This window comes from Notamacropus eugenii, chromosome 3, assembly GCF_028372415.1.
Source record: "Notamacropus eugenii isolate mMacEug1 chromosome 3, mMacEug1.pri_v2, whole genome shotgun sequence".
NCBI lineage: Eukaryota > Metazoa > Chordata > Mammalia > Diprotodontia > Macropodidae > Notamacropus > Notamacropus eugenii.
The window spans coordinates 313,152,757-313,172,284 of NC_092874.1; the positions used below are offsets into that span (position 1 = coordinate 313,152,757).

General features: G+C 42.3%; 2 protein-coding genes across 3 annotated transcripts in view; one reads left to right on the forward strand and one right to left on the reverse strand.

The window, feature by feature from the left end:
- Positions 1–19,528, forward strand: part of PTPN3 (protein tyrosine phosphatase non-receptor type 3) — a 302,221-nt gene that overhangs the window by 35,029 nt on the left and 247,664 nt on the right. Inside the window, exon 1 of one of the 2 annotated variants that reach the window (XM_072596701.1) lies at positions 16,274–16,392. The exons of the other annotated variant lie outside the window; for it this stretch is intronic. The gene's annotated coding sequence lies outside the window, so the exon portion shown is untranslated. Of the gene's footprint in view, positions 1–16,273; positions 16,393–19,528 lie in introns of those variants that run through there. 2 annotated transcript variants of the gene reach the window in all.
- LOC140496648 (uncharacterized) lies at positions 12,639–16,760 on the reverse strand. Its single transcript, XM_072596704.1, has 2 exons — positions 15,537–16,760; positions 12,639–13,166 (listed from the first exon to the last, which is right to left on the reverse strand). Exon 1 carries the CDS (start codon positions 16,736–16,738, stop codon positions 15,794–15,796), a length of 945 nt encoding a protein of 314 aa, XP_072452805.1. The 5' UTR covers positions 16,739–16,760; the 3' UTR covers positions 12,639–13,166; positions 15,537–15,793.

The following is a 19,528-nucleotide window of genomic DNA, read 5'->3' on the forward strand; positions in this document are numbered from 1 at the left end:
GAGAGGATTCTCCAAATCACCCATTTTTATCCAAATGGGGAGCTTGAACTATGATGTGAATAATCAAGGTTATTTGGTGCCAGGTGTTGTAACCTGTCCTGACTGGTTCTCTATGATAGATCCTACATACATGCGTGTGTGTGTATACACACATCATGTATAGATGCATATAGTGTATATATAGTGATTACATATATCTTGAAATATACACACACACACACACACACACACACACACATGCACACACATACACAGAATTATCTCTTTCACGCTGCAAGGCCGGTTAGGGGCACAGTGCTCTCATGATCTGGAAAATCTGTGTAAAAATTTTTGGCCTTCCCTTTGTATCAGAAAAGAAGTCTGAATTATTATGGTATTAAAGATAAAATAAAATATACAATACTATACATTTATGCATTGCTGAGTTTCTAAACTCCTTCTGTGTTGTCTGCTGGTCTTCATGTGTCATTTGCAGCTTCCAGAAAACTTCCCCCAAAACTCCCATTTAATTTCTTATACTGACCTGCGATATGTCAAAACCACGATGAAGAAAGTTGCAATGTAGAAGGAATAACTGTATCCTGAACATACTTTATTCAGTTGTCCCTTTCGCTTGTAGCCTCTGCATTCTTGAATCTGCAAGAACTTTGCTGTAGCCCTTCACAGTCTGAGCAGGGGCTGTGTCGCCAAAAAAAGGCAGGCTGATGTTGTGAAGAGCATTTCTGTCCTTTGTTCTACTAATCCTAGTTTCCGGTGCTTTCTGTCTGTATGTCACAGAAAGTGCTGTTGTAAGACATGTTTAAATCTCTGTGATGTGGTAGCGACTCTTGCTGACTAGGTCTTTGTCTTAAGCCACTCCAAATGCCAAATTTATGTCAATAAAGAGGCATTCTTAGAGGGATAGCATCATGACTTCTGCATAAGTGAGGATTCTAGATCTCTAAAAGAGTAGTGTTGAGACAGATGGTACAGCTCTGCAAATATACACATGCACACATGCATGCATATGTATACATACTATGTATACACATACATGCACACACGCACGTGCATGTATAGCTGTGTGTCCCCACCATGCTATTGGTTCTGAAGGTGAAATTTAAGTCTTGTAGCTATCACTGATAATTCTGGTGAGAAGTGCATTTTCAACAAACCTACAAATTTATAAAATGATTTAGTCTTAACCAAATCAAGTATGTAGAAGGATCATTGTATGTTCAATGTTTGAGTCCTACATATTGTATAAAGTACATAACATTTTTGGTCAGGACCCACACCTTTGTTTGCTTCCAAACCAAAGCCTCTCATTTTATGAATCTGAAGAAGCTAAATGGATACCAGTCTGATCAGTGTGCCCATAAGCAGCCATTTTAAACTGAGATCTATTCATGATCCCAGACAGATGATTTTCAATTGCTTACTAGCAATATGTAAGAAAACAGAATATAAGCTTCTTGAGGGAAAGGCCTGTTTTCATTTTTGTCTTTACATTTCCAGAGCCTAAAAGAATGCCTAGCACATAATAAACACTTAATAAATGACTGGTGAATTGAATTGACATTGGCTGCTGTCTGCTAGTCTTTGCTGAGAGAGCTAAGTATTGCAGTGGATAGAGCTCTGGACCTGGAGTCAGGAAGTCTTGAGTTTACATCCATCCTTAGACACTTACTAGCTGCATGACCCTGTGCAAGTCACTTAGCTGGTATCTGCCTCAATTTCCTCATATGTAAAATGGGAATAATAACAGCACCTCTCTCCCAGGGTTATTGTGAGGATCAAATGAGATAAAATTTGCAAAGCACTTAGCATAGTGCCTTCCACATGGAAGATGTTTAATAAATGCTTGTTTCCTTCTTTAAACTTATCTGGATCATTTTATCACAGATTAAGAGCTAGAAAGGACCTTAGGGACATCAAATCCAACCCATCCATTTTACAGATGTAAAACTAAGTGATTTGCTCAGTCACATATGTAGTAAGGGTCTGAGGTACTCAGATCTGAGAACTCAGATCTTCCTAATTCCAAATCCAACACTTTATTCCCCCGCACCACATGGCCTCTCAAAAGATTCAGAGTTCCTTCAAGCCAAAATTGAACCAACAAGCTACAGATTCTCACAGATGCAAGCATTGTCGTCTTTCACTCTATTAGCTTTATTACTCCAAAAGGATGCTTTGTTGGGACAAGCCTGTTTTCAACAAGAACATCCTTTATTGCTCTTGGATTACTCTAGTCTTATGAACTGTAGAAACTCAAAAGGAGTAGAAAAGCAGTAGCAGTGAGCCAAAGTATGTTCTGCTGTAGTGCAAAGGAGGGAGAACTGGGTTTGAATCCAGTTCGGGGTTTGGGTCCTAGTTCTGTTATTTTCTATCTGTGTGACAAGTCATGTAGTCAGTCTGCATCTTGGTTTCTCCAACTAGAAAATAAGGGAATTGACCTAGATGTTCTCTAAGGTCCTTTCCAGGTCTAAATCCTCTATCTCCTATGATATAGTAACTTCTTACCCATTTCATAGGAAACTAACCAAACAAAATGATTAAATGTCTTGTGGGGAACAAGGCACCAGTAAAAGATGGCTTTACTATAAGAGTGTGCAGAATACAAAAAGGAAGGAAACACATACTTATTAAGTACCTACTGTGTGTCCAGCACTGTGCTGAGCACTTTACAAGCATTAATCCGTTTGATCCTCATAACAACCCTGGGAAGCAAGTTATATTATTATCCCAATCTCACAGTGGAGGACACTGGGCAGACAGCTTAAGTGACTTGCCCAGGATCATACAGATACTAAGTGTCTGGGGCTAGATTTGGACTCAGATCTTCCCGATTCTGAGTCCATCTCTCTCTCCGTTTTGCCACCTAACATTTATATAAAATCCTTTTTCATTGATAGAGTTACCTATCAGAGCCTTGCTCAAAACTCACAGAGACCCAAGGAAAATGAGATCTTACAGAGCTGTATCACTCCTCAGAACAATTCAATGGGCATTTTTAAATTCTCATTATGAACAATGCTAGGCACTGGAGTTACAAAGATGAAAAATGATACCGTCTTAATTCTCAAGGAGTTTACAATATAATGGCAGAGGGAGGAGAGCAGGAGAGAAACATATCCACAAATCACGTAATACAAAGAAGAATAGGGGAAATGCCAAGGAGAGGTCCAAAGTCCTATGGGAAATTTAAGGAGGTAGAGCTCACATTCAGCTGGTGGGTACTGGGAAAGGTTTCATGAAGGATGGGCCGCCTGTAAGGCCTTGGAGGAATGGAGGGATTGTAAGGAAGTGGGGAAGACTTATAATATTCCTGAGATAAGATGAAATCACCAGTGAACAAAAGGATTAAGAGTACGTGGAAAATATACTTACCATGACTAACCTGGATTTAGCATGGCAGTACTGCTTATGAGTTACTGTAGGAAAAATGTAAATTTTAATGAGCAATTTAAAGTACAATTTGGAGAAAACTTCATGTGGATGATTCATGTTCTGTAGAAAGAAGCTCACACACACACACACAAGTAAACAATGATAGGACCTTGGACTTTGTAACTGAGAGAGGAATGCTATCAGGCTCCTCCCTCCCTCCCCCACACCCCTTTCTGCTTTATCAGCTGAACTTTTAGAAGTTCCTACCAAAGTACAAACTGGTAACACTTCACACATTTCTGAGGGTCTTTGCACATCATGTTATACCTTTTTTTTCTTTTAAAACAAACCTTTAACATTCTATCGGCTGGCCAGGAAGGTTTTAAAGTTACTGTACAAAGTCAGAATGTGTGACTTTGTCCCCATCTCTGGGAAGGTTAATGAGGGCAGCAGGAGCCCAGGGGATGACTCTACATGACAGAAGTGGGAGTAACTGTGCCACTTGGAAGGAGGTTAAAAGGGTAGTGGTGGCATGAATTGTCTTTTGGAAGAGCCAGGGGGATGGAATGGATTGGTAGGCAGCCAAGATTAATCACAAAAGCTAATATTTTTAAAGTACTTACTATGTGTCAGGCACCAGGTAAAGTGTTTTATAATTATTATCTCATTTGACCCTTGCCACAACCCTATTATTATCTCCATTTTACAGAGGAGGAAACTGAGGCAGACGCAGGTTAAGTGACTTGCCCAGGATCACATAGCTAAGAGGTGTTTGAGGCCAGACTTGAGGTCAGGCCTTCTTGATTCCTGGTCTGGTGCTCCATCCATTATACCACCTACCTGCCTAAAACTTACAGGCACTCACACAGCTTTTTGAATGTGCCAATTAGAACTTAAGATGGTAGCAACCTCTTAGCACCAAAAACTGGTTCTCACTTCTTGCCAACCCCCTTGTGAATTTCTGGTTTGACTGTGCTACTGTCCCTGACATAGGCTCTGGCCTCTGACCCTTTTCCAGTCAGTTCTGGCTTACTGGATCCTTGCAGGGTGTACAACTTGCATCCATGCCAGATGTCCCTTGTTGAACTTGTTTTTCCATTCATCAGACAGGGTAATTGGTGTCCAGTCAACATTGTTGATCCATCCCAACAAACTTTCTCTTCAGATTCTAGCCCAGGTACCACCTAAGAACTAGTTCTTATAGGACCAATATCATCCACCCTATTGCTCTCCCATTCACAGCTACAGGAGAATTAAAAGTCATAGGGAGCATTTCACAAGAGGAGCTTCCAGAACTCCAGGCCCAGAATACCACCCTGCAGTAGGAGCTAAAATAGCCAGACTACTAGGGCACTGCTTCAGGGTGGAGGGGATGGGAGGTGGTATCACAGGAGTTCCACTCCTGGCAAATTCACATCAGATTCAGTCAAACCAAAGAAAAATAAAGGAGCAACAGATAGGGGATTTATACCAGTTTATTACTCCAAGCAGCAACCAGCAAGGAGGAGGTGAGGAGGTGAGGAAGGACACCCGCACTCCTTAGCTAGTGCTCACCTGATTTATAGGGGAACAAACAAAGAAGGCATCTTGCCAACAATTAAGCTCACAAGTTCACTTTGGCAATATTGTCATTCGGCACAAGCTCGGTAAATATCAATTACATTACCCCCATATCTTATGGCGCAGTTGCAATAGGACTGTCTGTCACTACGATTCTAGGAATTACTGTCTAGGATCCTTGAAGCTATTCTGGGAGTTATTATCTAACACCTGGAGACTAGACATTACCACGATCATGGATCTTGGGAAACTAAGTTCTAAAAAAGCATAACAAAATCCATCTCCTTACATTGTACTGGAAGAGAATTCCTAGCTACTGGCCTAGCTAGACTTCTCCACAGTGGTGAATAACTCAGAAAACATCCCTGAAAAATTCTCTAGATGGTTTGCAAATGTTCCTGGATTCGCTGAATCACAGAACTTTAGAGTTGGAACGGACCTCAGTTCCCTTCTAGTCTAACTCATGTCCACTAAAAATGGCTGTCCAACATTTGCTTACAGACCTCCAGTGAGAGAGAACTCACCACCTCCTGATGCAAGCCCAGTCCACTTTGAGGCAGCTCTATTTGCAAGCTTTTCCTTGGCCTCCTTGTAACCAACACCTATTGCTTCTAGTTCTGATCTCCAGGCCAAACAGAAAACTAGTTCCTCTCTTCCATAGAGTAGCCTTTAAAATATTGAAGAAAGCAACTGTGTTTCCCATGATCACCATTTCCTTTAAAAAGTTGTCATCAGGTCTAGATTCAAGGTCCTTCATCATTCCTGGATGTCCTCCTTTGAATGCTTTCCAGTTTGTAAGTGTATTTTAAAAATTGTGGTGTCTAGTGTTGAATACAATATCCCAAATGTGCTCTGACAAGGGCAGACTAATGACTAGAAACCATATTTCTCCTAACCCAGCTAGAGATCATAATAGCTTTTTTTGGCTACCATATAAAAATGTGGATTCGTTGGGCCAACAGTCCACTAAAAGCCCAAGGCCTTTTTCAGTCAAAATGATTTCATCTTGGATTATGTTCACAAAATTGATTTTTGGAATGTAAATGTAAGATTTCACATTTATCCGCATTACACAATTCTTTGTTAAATACAGGCACGTTCTTGCTTGTCATTCTTTTTTTTTGTATCCAGAATTTGTCACCCCATGTATTAACTTACCTTCTCTCTAATTTGCAAATTTAATCACGCTGCTCTCCACTAATCAATAAATGCTTATTAAGGACCTACTAAGCGCTGGAGATGCAAGCACAAAGAATGAAATAATCTCCACCCAGGTAATAAGGAGTGGCTTTATGGTGAAGGTGGTATTTGAGTTGCATCATAAAAGGAAAGAATTATATGAGGAGGAGAAAGAAGAGGAAGAAGAGCTTTCCTGGCATGTCGTACAATCCAAACAAAGAAAAATAGATGGGAGGAGAGAGAAAGAACCTATCTCTTCTCTCCACTCACACAGCCACCATTTGGTTTAGGCCCTCTCATTTACGTGAGCGTAAAAGCCCCAGATTGAATTCTCTCATTGCTCTAGTCTGTTCTATGTTGTTGATGTTCAGTCATTTCAGTCACATCTGACTTTTCATGACCCTATCTGGGCTTTTCTTGGCAAAGACACTGGAGCGGTTTGCCATTTCCTTCTCCAAGTCTATCCTATACACGGCTGCCAGTATAACTCTAATGAAGTAAAGATCTGGCCATCTCACTCCTCTACTCAATCAACTCTGATGACATCCTGTTGCCTTGGGGATAAAATAGGAATTCTTTTGGTTAGCTTTTAAAGCTCTTTACATTCTGGCCCTCAACTAACTTCCCAAACTCTTAGGATACTACTCTCTCTCTGTTTCTCTGTGGTTCAAGACAACGGGCCTTCTCTCTGTTCCTCTCACACAGTCCTCTGGTTCTTATCAGTGTGTCTTTGCTCTGGCTATCCCACATGCCTAGAAAGCACTCCTTCCTTATCTCCTCCTTTTAAAGATCCTATTTTTCAGGTTTAGCTCAAACATCTTCTACAGAAAGCCTTTCATAATCTTAATCGCTATATTCTTCCTTCCCAAATTGTCATGTGTTTAACTACTTTGTATATATTTGCATTTATCTATTTTATACTTATGCTACATATACTTGTATGCTATATGTATATGCTGAATATATATTTGTATATGTATAGCATATGTGTATATATATATATGTGCATACACACATATTTCTGTTGCATCCTCCATAAGGTTGCAAGTTCCTTATGGGTAGGCTTTTTTCATTTTCTGTGTTCGTATTCCTAGTGCCTTGCACAGTACCCAATGTTTTTTGATTTCTTGATGGCATACTTAATCAAATTTCAGGTTGGAGGAAGGGAATAGCTAGCACACTAGATGACAAAGCCAGGGGACAAAATTATCTTGACAAGCTAAAATATGTGTATGAATCAAATATAGGGCAATGTAAACATCTTCCTGAGCTATCTTTGTCCTACTTGACATGTCCATCCCCTGCTGACAAAATCTTAGGTTTTCCTGCAGGAGTTATAAGGGGCATTTGACATTCTATTCCAACATCAGTCCACCAACCAACATATTTCTTCAATGGAAAGCAAGTTCCTTGAAGGCAAGGACTATTTCATTTTTGTCTTTGTATCTCTAGCTTCAAACACAATGCCTGGCACACACTGAATGCTTAATACATGTTTGTTGAACTGAATCTACTAGTAAGTTGGGGCCTCCATTGGGAAATATACTAGCATCTTCCAGGAGAAGGTCAGGGGACCGAGCCCCTAGGAGAATCAGTATCAGATCTGATCTACCTTGAGCCATGGAGAACTGAGTTAGTCTGAGGTTCCACTTCACAGTGATCATCTTGGCAAAAATAACAAAAAAGGAAAAGAGGTTGTATGAGAACAGGCTCATTAATGCATTGCTGGTGGAGCTATGAATTGCTCTAACCATTCTGGAAAGCAATTTATAATGACACAATTTATAATAACTCTAAGGTCACTACAGTGGGCTTACCCTTTCACATCCCAAAGAAATCAAATGAAGAAGAGGACCTATATATACAAAACAAAGGTATAGTAGCTCTTCAGACTGACAAGCACTACAGACTAACAAAATCATGCTAAAAAATAAAGGAAAACAGATTTACATCTAAGCCGGCTTGGTAAAAGAATAGTTAAAGCATCATAAAATTCATTGTACCAAGTACCAAGTAGTAGAATCTCTGCCTCACATACACTATTATCGGGTAGTCTTGAGGTCTGTCCAGGCCCAACACGTACTTCTCTTTTCCTGGGATCTATGCTCTTGCTGGGATCAGTTTATTATATTGCTACAGCCTCTATTACCTTTATCCCAGTTCTCAGCCATCTCCTAGCATGTTCCAATGCTTCTCTTGGAACCTAAATCTCCTGGTTTCACCCAAGACCTCAACCAGTGGCTGCTGTTTCCTCCACTACTAGTTAACACTACTTGTGGCTAGAACTATAACTAGGTAGGACCATCTACACTTTTGTCTGAGGGTGGTGAAATTTTCGGGATGTGATTTCTTTCCTAAAGCAGTCTTCTAGCCTAGGAATCTTGATTGTGAAGTGAAAATATCCTGGAACTCTCTTCTGGTCCTGGACCTGTCACTATGGTACCTAGGTACTGACCTTCAACTTCTTCTACTGTCATATCTTTCTGCCTTCTCCTGGTAGTTGGAGGGTCAGGTGACATTGGCTGTGATGGCATGGGTTGGACCCTCTAGGTGTTGGGCTGTCCCTTCTTCCAGCACGACTGTGCCCAAGGAAAGATTGTTCTTTGCCTCACTCCATCTACAACCATATTTGCTCATGTGAGACAGTTTTTGGTCATGGTCATTCAATTTGGGAGCTCCCTCCTTCCTCCTTATATTACGCATGTACTTTGGGTCTACCAATATCACCGGAAAAGGTCACTAGGTTTCCTTCAAAACTGCTTGGATTCTTCCTGCATGAGTCCTGTCTGGAGATGTTGTTTATACAGGCATGGTGACTAGGCAAATGTATTGAGGTGGGACACCTCAAGGTGAGATCATCAAAGAATTAGTGGTCTAGATTGCCTGGAATGCAGAGCACATGATGAGGAATGATGTGAAATATGCCTTAAAAAGTGGCTTGAAAGGCCTTTCATTGTAGGCCATTTGCATTTTATCCAGGAGACATCTATGATTTTGAGTGACATGGCAAGACATATGAATTAGAAAGATTATTTGGTGTGAATGAGACATACATTTTTTGGATGTGACCAAAAAAAGGAATTTGCTTGTGATGAGGGTTTTCTTCTTTTCTTCTGATTCTGAATTAGGGGTTGGGGAGACAGAGAAAATAAATGCATGTTAATTTGAGAAAATAACACAATTAAATTTTTAAAAAGATTATTTTGGAAGCTGTGTGGAAGGTGGACTAGAGGGGGGAGAAAATGGAATCAATGAGAACTTTTAGGAGTTTTGATTTTTTGTTTTTACATCACAGGTAGATGTGATGAGGATATGGTATTAAGAAAGCATGTGGGTCATGGTAAGTGCTTAATAAATGCTAATTTCCTTTCTTCTATATCTATTATAATCAAACATGATAGCTCCTGAAATCTCTGAGCAGAATATAATATAGGTGTAGAGTGATAGGAATTCTTTACAGGGTGAAGGTAAAATTTTTAAAGGATCAGCATTTTTTTTTTTTTGTTGCTATCAGATATGCAATACAAAGACACTCTTACAGTCTCTTTCAAGAACTTTGGATTTGACTGTGCAACATGGGAGACACTGGCACAGGACCGCTCAGCATGGTGTGCCCACATCAGAAACGGTGCTGTGCTCTTTGAGCAAAGCAGAATTGAGACAGCACAAAGTAAACGCAGGATGCGCAAATTTGGAGTATCCACCCTAAATATTCACATGAACTCTCTGTGCCCAACCTGTGGTACAGCATTCTGAGCTCATATTGGTCTGATTAGCCACAGTTGGACACACTGAAATTTCACTTTATCATGGTGATGTCATTTTGGTGCTCTTCGAAGATGAAGGATAACAACCAACCAACCAACCAGATATGTACAACAAAGACAAGAATTCAGCTTTGGTGTTTCCATTAGCTTTTTGTATTTGACCTAACTTCATTTGTATGCTAATCAAAGAACATCTGGGGAGTGATGTAGGTTCAGTCACAACTGGCTATATGCAACTTCTGTGGAACTTTAGGGGGAAATCCCTAAAATAGGTTTTGGGGATTCAGGTTCACAATTAGGGGTTAAGCAGGAGTTAAAAGTGCCTATGATGAATACAGCTCCATGCTTTGAGTTGGCCCTCCCATAAAGCCAAGAATGAATTAGAAAGAAAGGGTATGACAATAAATGAACACGACAACAGAGGGAGGTACCATGTTCAAGTTCAAGGATAACAAGGCAGAATGGAAGCAAGCTTTCCTTGGCTGCTAAATACACATTCTTGCTCCGCCATGAGATACTCAAGGAAAAAAGCAGTCAGAGGTCCCTGTCAATGACAAAGGTATTCAATGTCTTGAGCTTTAAGAGTTTCAATTTGTATTGGATTCTGAGTTCATTCCCAGAGCAGTGCAAGATCCCAGATCCAAAGTTCCTGAGTCTTCATCTAGACTGATCCAACGCACAAGGAAAATGCCACTCGCAATCCATATTGTATTGTATATGTTCCTTTGTATACTTACAAAAGAAGTGACCAAGCAAATCAAATCATGCATTTTCTGGAACTCCTTGGTTCAAAGACAACTGTGTACCATTTGGAAACTGCTTGGCTAGGAGAGATTTGGGGGGCAAACGGAGCAAAAGATGTGTGATGATATATTTTTGTTTTTATTTATTCTATGCCAAGAATGAAGACTGCATACTGTATCCAATCATGTTTTAACTATTCCTATGGGAGACATTTTGCCAAAGTTAAGTCACTAAGGTTATGGTGAAATATAGAAATCTCAAGGAAGAAAAGAGGTTCTTCAGAGGTAGGGGCTTGAAGTCTGATTCCGATTGAGTAAAAACATAATCCACACCTCTGAGAGTAAGTTGATGCTTCCATCCATAGAGAGATGGAGATGGGGAATTGAAAGACTACTTCTCTCTGAAAACCATAGACATCTTGGCACCAACCCCACACTTGTGCTTATTAGAGGAACATAAAACTTAGGATAAATATTCAATATCTTATGGCAAGATCACTTTTGCTGAGTATGATCATGTTAACGGACAGCAGTGCAACCTGGTTGTTAGATGAATAATTTTCTAACTCTAAGTCAAATATTAGTCTGTGATTATGGACATCGATCACCTCCAGACAGAGGTCAGGTAATTCACTTAGCCTGAGGAAATTCTGCTGGTACTTGTTGGTCATTTGGGCCTGTGCAGAGGATCATTACAGCAACTTTGTACCAAAAGGACATTAGCTTATTCTATTCAGGGAAAGACTTTCTAGCCACCATTCTGTAGTAGGGATTATGGAGCCCCAAATGGTAGCAAAGAGTAGCCTGGTGATCATAAGACTGGTAGAGATGCCCAGCAGAGATAATGAATTAACACTTGGCAGGAGGCAGTACAATGACTTCATCTAATTTCACTTGCAATTTGGGAGGCATGAGTTTTCCTAGTCATACATGCATCCTGGTCACATGTGTCCCCTATGTACATATCCTTCACCCATGTTCTCTGTTCCGTATTTGTCTTTGTACATATGTTCCTTGGTGTAGTAGATAGCGTTCTGGACCTGGAGTAAGGAAAGCCTAAATTCAAATCTAGTCACGAGCACTTACCAGCTAAATCACTTAACCTCTGCCTGCCTTTGTTTCCTCATCCGTAAAATGGTAATAATATAGCATCTATCACCCAGGGTTGCTGTGAGGATGAAATGAGATTATATTTGAAAAGTGTTTTGCAAACCTTAAAGCACTGCATAAGTGATTTTTTCATTATTATTATTATCTTTATTACACATAATTAAATGCTAAGTGTATTCTCTAGTCACAGTATGCTCTACAAGCGACTTCCCCACTGGTTGTAGAGTAACCTGTGGTAGAGTGTACCCCGTGTGTGCATGGTAAGATCTTTTCTTGTCACTTTATTTGCTATGCTATTTATAAATATATTTTGTTTTGAACTCATTTGCCCTCTAGCTGGCTAGTAAAAGCAAACTCATTAGTGGGGGCTTGTCAGTTAGGGCTTTGTGTGAGTACTGACCCATAGAATTCCTTGAATTTAGAGTTATTTTTCTGAGGATCTGAAGGTAGGGAGGCAGGAGGCTACCCATGTTTTGCTTTGTTTCTGTTATTGCAGAGTTAATTAGGGGGAAAAGTTTTTTTTAAACTAGAACTCAAACATAGAACAAATCAGAATATTTATTTTCAAATATCTTACTTGTATTAGAGAACACAGTAACACCTGACAAGTTTACTGGCTGTTATAAAATGAAAGATAGCTTCGTTCTTGTTTCTAATGAATAAATTATAATGGAAGAAATAATCTTTTACGATAGTCACCTAAGCAAGCTAAGTTTTTTGTCTCAGGGAAGTATCACAGAATTCACTGAAATTCAGTTCTGTAAGTATTTATCAGCACTTCCATGTGCCAGGGACTGTGTCAGTTGCTAGGAACACAGAAACCAAAATTGTCCTCAAGGAACTCATACTCTGTTAAGAGGAAACAACATGTATACAGAAAGTTAAGTACAAAATGTGTTCAAAGGTATTTTCTTTTTTTAAATAGTATTTTATTTTTTTCAATTCATTTTTACAAACTTTTGAGTTCCTAATTTTTCTCCCTCCTTCTCCTCTTCCTAAAATGGTAAGTAATTTGATAAAGGTTATATATGTGCAATCATGCAAAACATATTTCCATATCAGTCATGTTGTGAAAGAAGAAACAGAACAAAAGGAAACCCCCCCACCATAAAAAGTGAAAGTGGTATGCTTTGATCTGCATTCATCCATATCAGTTCTTTCTTTGGATATGGATAGCATTTTCTATAATGAAATCTTTGGAATTTTTGGACCATTGGATTGTTGAGAGGAATAAGTCATTCATAGTTGATCATCACACAATGTTGCTCTTACTGTGTACAATGTTCTCTTGGTTCTGCTAATTTCACTTTGCATCAGTTCTTACAAGTATATGTAAGTACAAAAGTATTTTCTTGCTGGTGGAGAGGCACTAGCAACTGGAGGCATTAGGAAAGGTGTCATGGTGGCGGGGGCTGGGGCTGAGCTTTCAAGGAATCTGGAAGTGAAAAAGGAGTACATTTCAGGCATGGGGACATTAGTCTATGTAAAAGCATGAAGACAAGACGAAATGTGTGTAGGGACTAGCGAGTAAGTCAGCTTGGCTGGAATGTAGAGTGTGTTAAGGACAGTGATGGGAAATAAGCCTAGAAAAACAGACTGGAGACAGATTGTATAGAGTTTTAAAAGCTAAACAGAGGAGTTTATATTTTATCCTAAAGACAAGAGAGAAACACAGGAGTCTCTTGAGCAGGGGAGCAATATGGTTAGACCTAGGAATTCTCTAGGAATCTCAATATGGCACCTGGGTAGAAAAATGATCAGAGAGGGGAGCATTAAAGACAGGGAGAAGGATTAGGAAACTATTGCAATAATCAGTCAATCGGTCAATCAACAAACATTCCATTAAGCATCTGCCATGTGCCAGCCCCTATGTTAGATTCTTGAGATACACAGACTAAAATGAAATGTCTCTTGCCTCAAGGAATTTTCATTCTATGCAGAAAAATAGCATATGTACATATAAATATAGACTATGTATAAAATGTGTGCATATGTATATGTATTGTGGATATATATCTGCATATACACAATATACATATACATATATATAGACATGTACGTGCATACACATGTATTTGTATACCAATATACATACACATGTGTATATGTGCATGTATATATGTGTGTGTGTGTGTGTGTGTGTGTGTGTGTGTGTGTACCTGAACTTTGAAGGAAGCTAGAGATTTAACCAGGTACAGAAAGAAAAGAGTCTATTCTAGGCATGATGAGCAGTCTATGCAAAGGCATGCTGAGGGGACATGGGGCGTCCCATGTGACGAACAGCAAGGAAGCCAGGTTGCATAGTGTACAGAGTATATGAATGCATGTGTTCGTCCTTCTTTGCCAGAGAAGACCATGCCATCAGAGCTTTATTTTGAGTGAGGAAGGGCTGTGCAGGTCACCAACCTCACTTCTCCTTCTGAGCCATCTGAATCCAGTGACCAGATATTCATCAGGATGACTGGAGATGACCCAGGATGAGGCAATTGGGGTTAAGTGACTTGCCCAAGGTCACACAGCTAGTGAGTGTCAAGTGTCTGAGGTAAGATTTGAACTCAGGTCCTCCTGACTCCTGCACTGGTGCTCTCTCCACTGTACCACCTAGCTGCCCCCATACAGAGTATGGGAAGGAGAATAATGAATGAATAGGTTGAAGTCAGTCTGTAAAGGGCTTTTAAAATGTTAAACACAAGAATTTATATTTGATCTTAAAGGCAAATGAATTGAGCAACAGACATGTATTAAGTCCCAGCTGTGTTTCAGTAACTGTGCTATATGTCGGGGATTGAAACAAAAATGAAACAGTCCCTGACTTCAAGGTGCTTCTATTGAGGCAATTGAGCAGGGGAGTGATAGGGTCAGACCTCCATCTCAGGAACATCCCTTTGGCAGCTGTGTGCAGGATGGGTTGGAAAAGAAAAATCTGAGGCAGAGAGAATACTTAGAAGGCTATTGCAGAAATCTAAGGAAGAGGTGAAAGGGGTTGAACTATGATGATTGATTGCACGTTGCAGAGAGATGGGAATTGAAATGTGAGATGTTGGGGCAGGTAGAGTTAACCAAATTTGACCAGAATTAACAGAACATTAAATGTGTGTGGTAGGGACAGTGAGGAGTTGAGGATGGTTCTGAGAGAGAGAACTTGGCTGATCCAGTAAAGTGACAGTCAGTACCCAGGTCTTTTTACCCATTAAAGTGGCAGTCAGTATTAGATCTTTATCCAAGTGCTCGTTTCTAGAATATGGACTCAGTTCAATTCCAGCCTCACACACTTAATAGCTATATGATCCCGAGCAAGTTACATAACCCTCTCTGCCTCAGTTTCCTCATTTGTATAATAGTGATAACAATAATACCTGCCTCTCAGGGTTATTGTGAAGGTAAAATGAGATATCTGTAAAGTGATTTGCAAACCTTAAAGCGCTAAGTAAATGCTAATTATTATTAGCAACAATAATAATTACACTATTGCCTCGAGGGGACAAATGCTTTGCTTCCCATAGCTAAAAGGTATTCATATGGAAAAGAATGATACAATTTCCATAATTCCCTTCCAAACTCAAATTTTTACCTTCTTAGGTACTTTCAGTCTATTGGAAGCATCCATTCAACAATATATGAATCTCCTTAAATGAAACCAATGGTTTTTTTTTTTTTCCAGTAGGCTAAAAAAAACCCCAAAACCCTAAAAACCCTGAGCTGGGGCAACCCTGAACAAGGAAAGTTAAAACACACACACACACACACACACACAGACACAGACACAGACACACAGACACACACACGCACACGCACGCACGCACACCTGAGCTGGGGCAGCCTTGACCATGGCATGCCGCTTCCCGGTACCATCAGGCAGTCCTGGCTGGCAGTCCAGAGGCGCTCAGATTGCCCAGCTTCCCCGGAGGTGGGGTACACCCACACAGGGCGGCCCCTCACTTCAGCGGACAGTCCCGGGGCGGGGGGCGGGCTTCATCACCAGCTCCCGGCTTCCTCCTTTGGACCCGAACCTGCCCGCGCTCTGGGCATGCCCAGTCAGCCTTCCGGAGCCCATCGGAATTGTCAATGAATTGAATCCAGTTCTCCGGGTCTTGGCGGCCACCGGGAGCGGAGGCGGGCCCAGGGCGCGAGATTGGCAGGTGGGTGGGGGGCTGCGAGCGGGCCGGCCAGGAGTGACCGGGGCCCGCGGCAGGGCCTTCCATGTAGGGGACTTGTTGGAGTCAACGGGACGCGCTCCCCAGGGGGTGTCCGGGGCGCACTGCTCCGCCTGGCCCGGGCTGACAACAGGGGGCAGAGAGCCGGAGTGGGGGGCTGGGGGTGTGGAGCTCGGGATACACCCCACGTTCCCCGACCAAACACTCCCCACGCCGGGTTCTTCCCCTCGTGCCCGTCACGCCTCTGCCCCAGCCCCTTTCCCCGCGGGAGGGGGCTGGAGTCCGGGGCGTGGGCCCCACGCCCCCTCCTCCCCGGCCTTCCCCTCCCCTGGGCGGCTGCGAAAACGGGGAGAAGCGGAGCGGCGTGCGTGCGAGGTCTGAGCGGGCACTGGCGGTGGCACTGAGCATGCTCCGGAGCCTGGGCAGCTCTGGGCGGTGAGGAGGAAGCCTTGGCGCTCCCGGGACGCCCTCCGCACCTGGGCAGCCGGCCGCTCCCGGATGGTCCAGGTGAGTGCTCCGGGGGCTGGCCGGGCACTGCGCTCCGCAGCCTTCGTTCTCTCCTGCCGCTGCCAGCCCTCCGCCCGCCCCGCGCCGTGCCCCCGGGCTGGGCAGCGGGGTCTGCAGGGGGCTGGGCCGGCTGGGCTGGGCCGCCTTGGGGGCGCTGCGCTCCGCTCTCCCCGGGTGCCTGCGCCCGGGCGCCCCGCGATCGCGGCCGGGAAGCCCCCGCGGGAGGTGGATATGCGCGGGGTGGGGGGGGGGAGGAGGAGTCAGTGAAAGTTCTGGATGTGAGTTGGGAGGGGGGGACGCCCTTATTTCCCTTGGTCCCCCAGGGCTCCCCTTCCCCGCCCCCCATCCGCCCGCTCTCACCCACTTTACCTGCTCGGTGGGGTGGGTCACCGGGAGGGGAACCCTAGAGCCAGGAGTGGGTTTGGGGGCGGGGCGGGGCGGGGGGGTGGGAGTGGGAGTCATTGACTTGGGGGAGCCGAAAGGTGTGCATTCAGGAAGTGAAAACTGCGGAGCGGAGTCCCGACCCAGGTGGGGTGTTTTCATTCTCCGGCCCTGTTGGTGTGTGTGCCCTTCACCAGCTGGAGCTCATGGTTTCCCCAGTGTTTGGGGCATCTCAGAGGACCGAGTGCAGGACGGCATGGAGCCCTTTCGGATGTCCTCTGTGGAGGGAGGGTGGTGGTAAACCCCGCGGAGATAGACCTTAAATTTTAAAGCAATCGCTAAACGTGTGTCTTGTGCCAGAGGCTTAAGCTGTAGCTAGAGAACGACTGGCTTCTGATTTATGTGGGACCCTGGGCAAATCGCTTCACTTTTCCCTGCTCTGGCCCCTGCAGGGGAGGGCACCCAAACTATTAACTTCCCTAGAAGGGGAGTACCTGCATGGAGAGAGGGAGTTCTCTCACTTGGGAGTTTCCTTCCAGCTCCTAATCCCCAGATGCCTGGCACTTTGGCTTCAAAGTCAAAAGCAGAAAGTGCCTGCCTACCCTTCAGGAGCTTAAGATCTATGGAAAAGTAAAAACATGTACCCAGAAAAATAGATGTGAGGTGCGAAGTAATTTCTGGGGGGCGAAGTTAGAGACAGAACTCGGGGTATCCAGAAAGACTTTTTGGAGGAGGTCATACTTCTAGGAATTAAGGACATTTTTTTGAATTGCAAGATTAGGAAGAGAAACTTCTGATTGTAATGAAATAGTGAATAAAAGTACACCACCTACCAATCAACTTATTTCCTTTAATAGTGATATTCTATAGCGGCTTATAGTTTAAATATTCTTTTCATTTCAGGAAGTTAGGGAAGTTTGTTAAGTAGTAGCCTCACTATTTCCCAAATGTGTACCATGGGCAAATATATGAAAATTCATGTTATGACTAGAAGTGAGCCTTCATTTAGGGACAGGTAGATGGTGCTGTGGACAGAGCCCGGGCTGGAGTCAGGAAGACTCGTCTTTGTGAGTTCAAATCCGGCCTCAGACACTTACTAGCTTCGTGATCCTGCATAAGTCTATTAACCTTGTTTGTCTCCCTTTCCTCATCTGTAAAATGAGCTGTAGAAGAAAATGACAAACCCATGCCAAGAAACTTGAATGGGGTCCTGATGAGTCCGATACAACAGAAAGCCTTCCTTTTGGAAGTTAGCTCCTAGGATCTTAGCATTTTGGAGCAGAAGAGGACTTTAGAGAGCATTTAATCCAACTGCCTCATTTTATAGATGAGCCTTGCTTAAAGTCTTGAAGTTAGTTAGTGACAGCGCCAGGCCTAGAAGTTGGATCTCCCAGCTAGCGTTACCATCATCAGTGATAAGTGACTTGTATATATACTGCTGTAAGGTTTGTAGAATTCTTAATATACATTATCTCACTCAATTGTCGCAATCTTGTGAGTTCATTTAAATCTTTCCAGGGGTCTCTAAATTATTTTTTCTGCACAGTAATTTTCTGCTACATCAGTACACCACAGTTTTTTCAACTATTCTCTCACACTTTCATTTCCTAGACTCTAAACACTTGTATGTATTATAATTGTTTGTTTTATTTACCTGCTAGGCTGTAATAGTAACAGCTGCATTTAGATTACTCTTTAAGGTTTGCCAAGTAGTTTGCTTTACCTATTTAGGATGTCTAAAAAGTCTTAGTTCAGTTTTAAGCTTTAGTAGTCCATGAAAATGTTTGCAGTCAGGAGATAGAGTACCTTGTTGGAGGTATAGAAAGGAGGCTATTGTTAGTAGATTAAAGAGTATGGGGGGTGGTGAATAAAGTATAAGAAGACTGGAGAGGTGTGTGGGGGGGGAGGTGATTATAAAGTTTTAAGCTTTAATAACTTAAAACCTCACCAAGACTTTAATTTTAATAATTATTTTATTTGTTCTCAGTGTTCTATAATCACTTCCATATATCTTACATTTTTTTCCCTTCCCTTTCCCTCCTTCTACCCTCCCTTCCCATTCCCTCCCCAAGATGGCTTGCAATCTTATATAGATTCTACACCCCCATTCCTATTAAATACAGTTTCACCATAGTCATGTTGAATAGAAGAATTAAAATGAATGGGAGAAACCATAAAACAACACAAAACATAACACAAAAGAAAATGGTCTGCTTCATTCGGCGATCCAATCCCATAGTTCTTTCTCTGGATTTGGAACGCATTTTGCCTCAAAAGTCCATTGGGAATTTTTTAGGTCTTTGCATTGCTATGAAGGACTAAGTCTACAAGAAAAATTCCTCCCACACTGTGGTTGTTGCTGTGTACAAAGTTCTCCTGGTTCTGCTCCTTTCACTCAGCATCAGTTCATATAAGTCTTTCCAGGTCTCTCTGAAGTCTACTTGTTCATCATTTCTTATAGCACAAAAGCGTTACATCCATATACCACAACTTGTTCAGCCATTCCCAAACTGGTGGGTATCCCTTTGATTTCCAGTTTTTGGCCACCACAAAGAGAGCTGCTATAAATATTTTTATACACATAGGACCCTTTCCCAGTTTTATGATCTCTTGGGAATACTGTCCTAAAAGTCCTAGAAGATATGGCTGGGTCAAAGGATATGCACATTTTTGTAGCCCTTAGGGCATAGTTCCAAATTGCTCTCCAGAATAGTTGGATCAGCTCACACCTCCACCAGCAATGAATTAGTGTTCC

Excerpts from the sequence above, each read along its gene's own strand:
- LOC140496648 (XM_072596704.1), bottom strand. The coding sequence starts at position 16,738 with ATGGGGGGCGGGGAAGGGGAGCCCTGGGGGACCAAGGGAAATAAGGGC.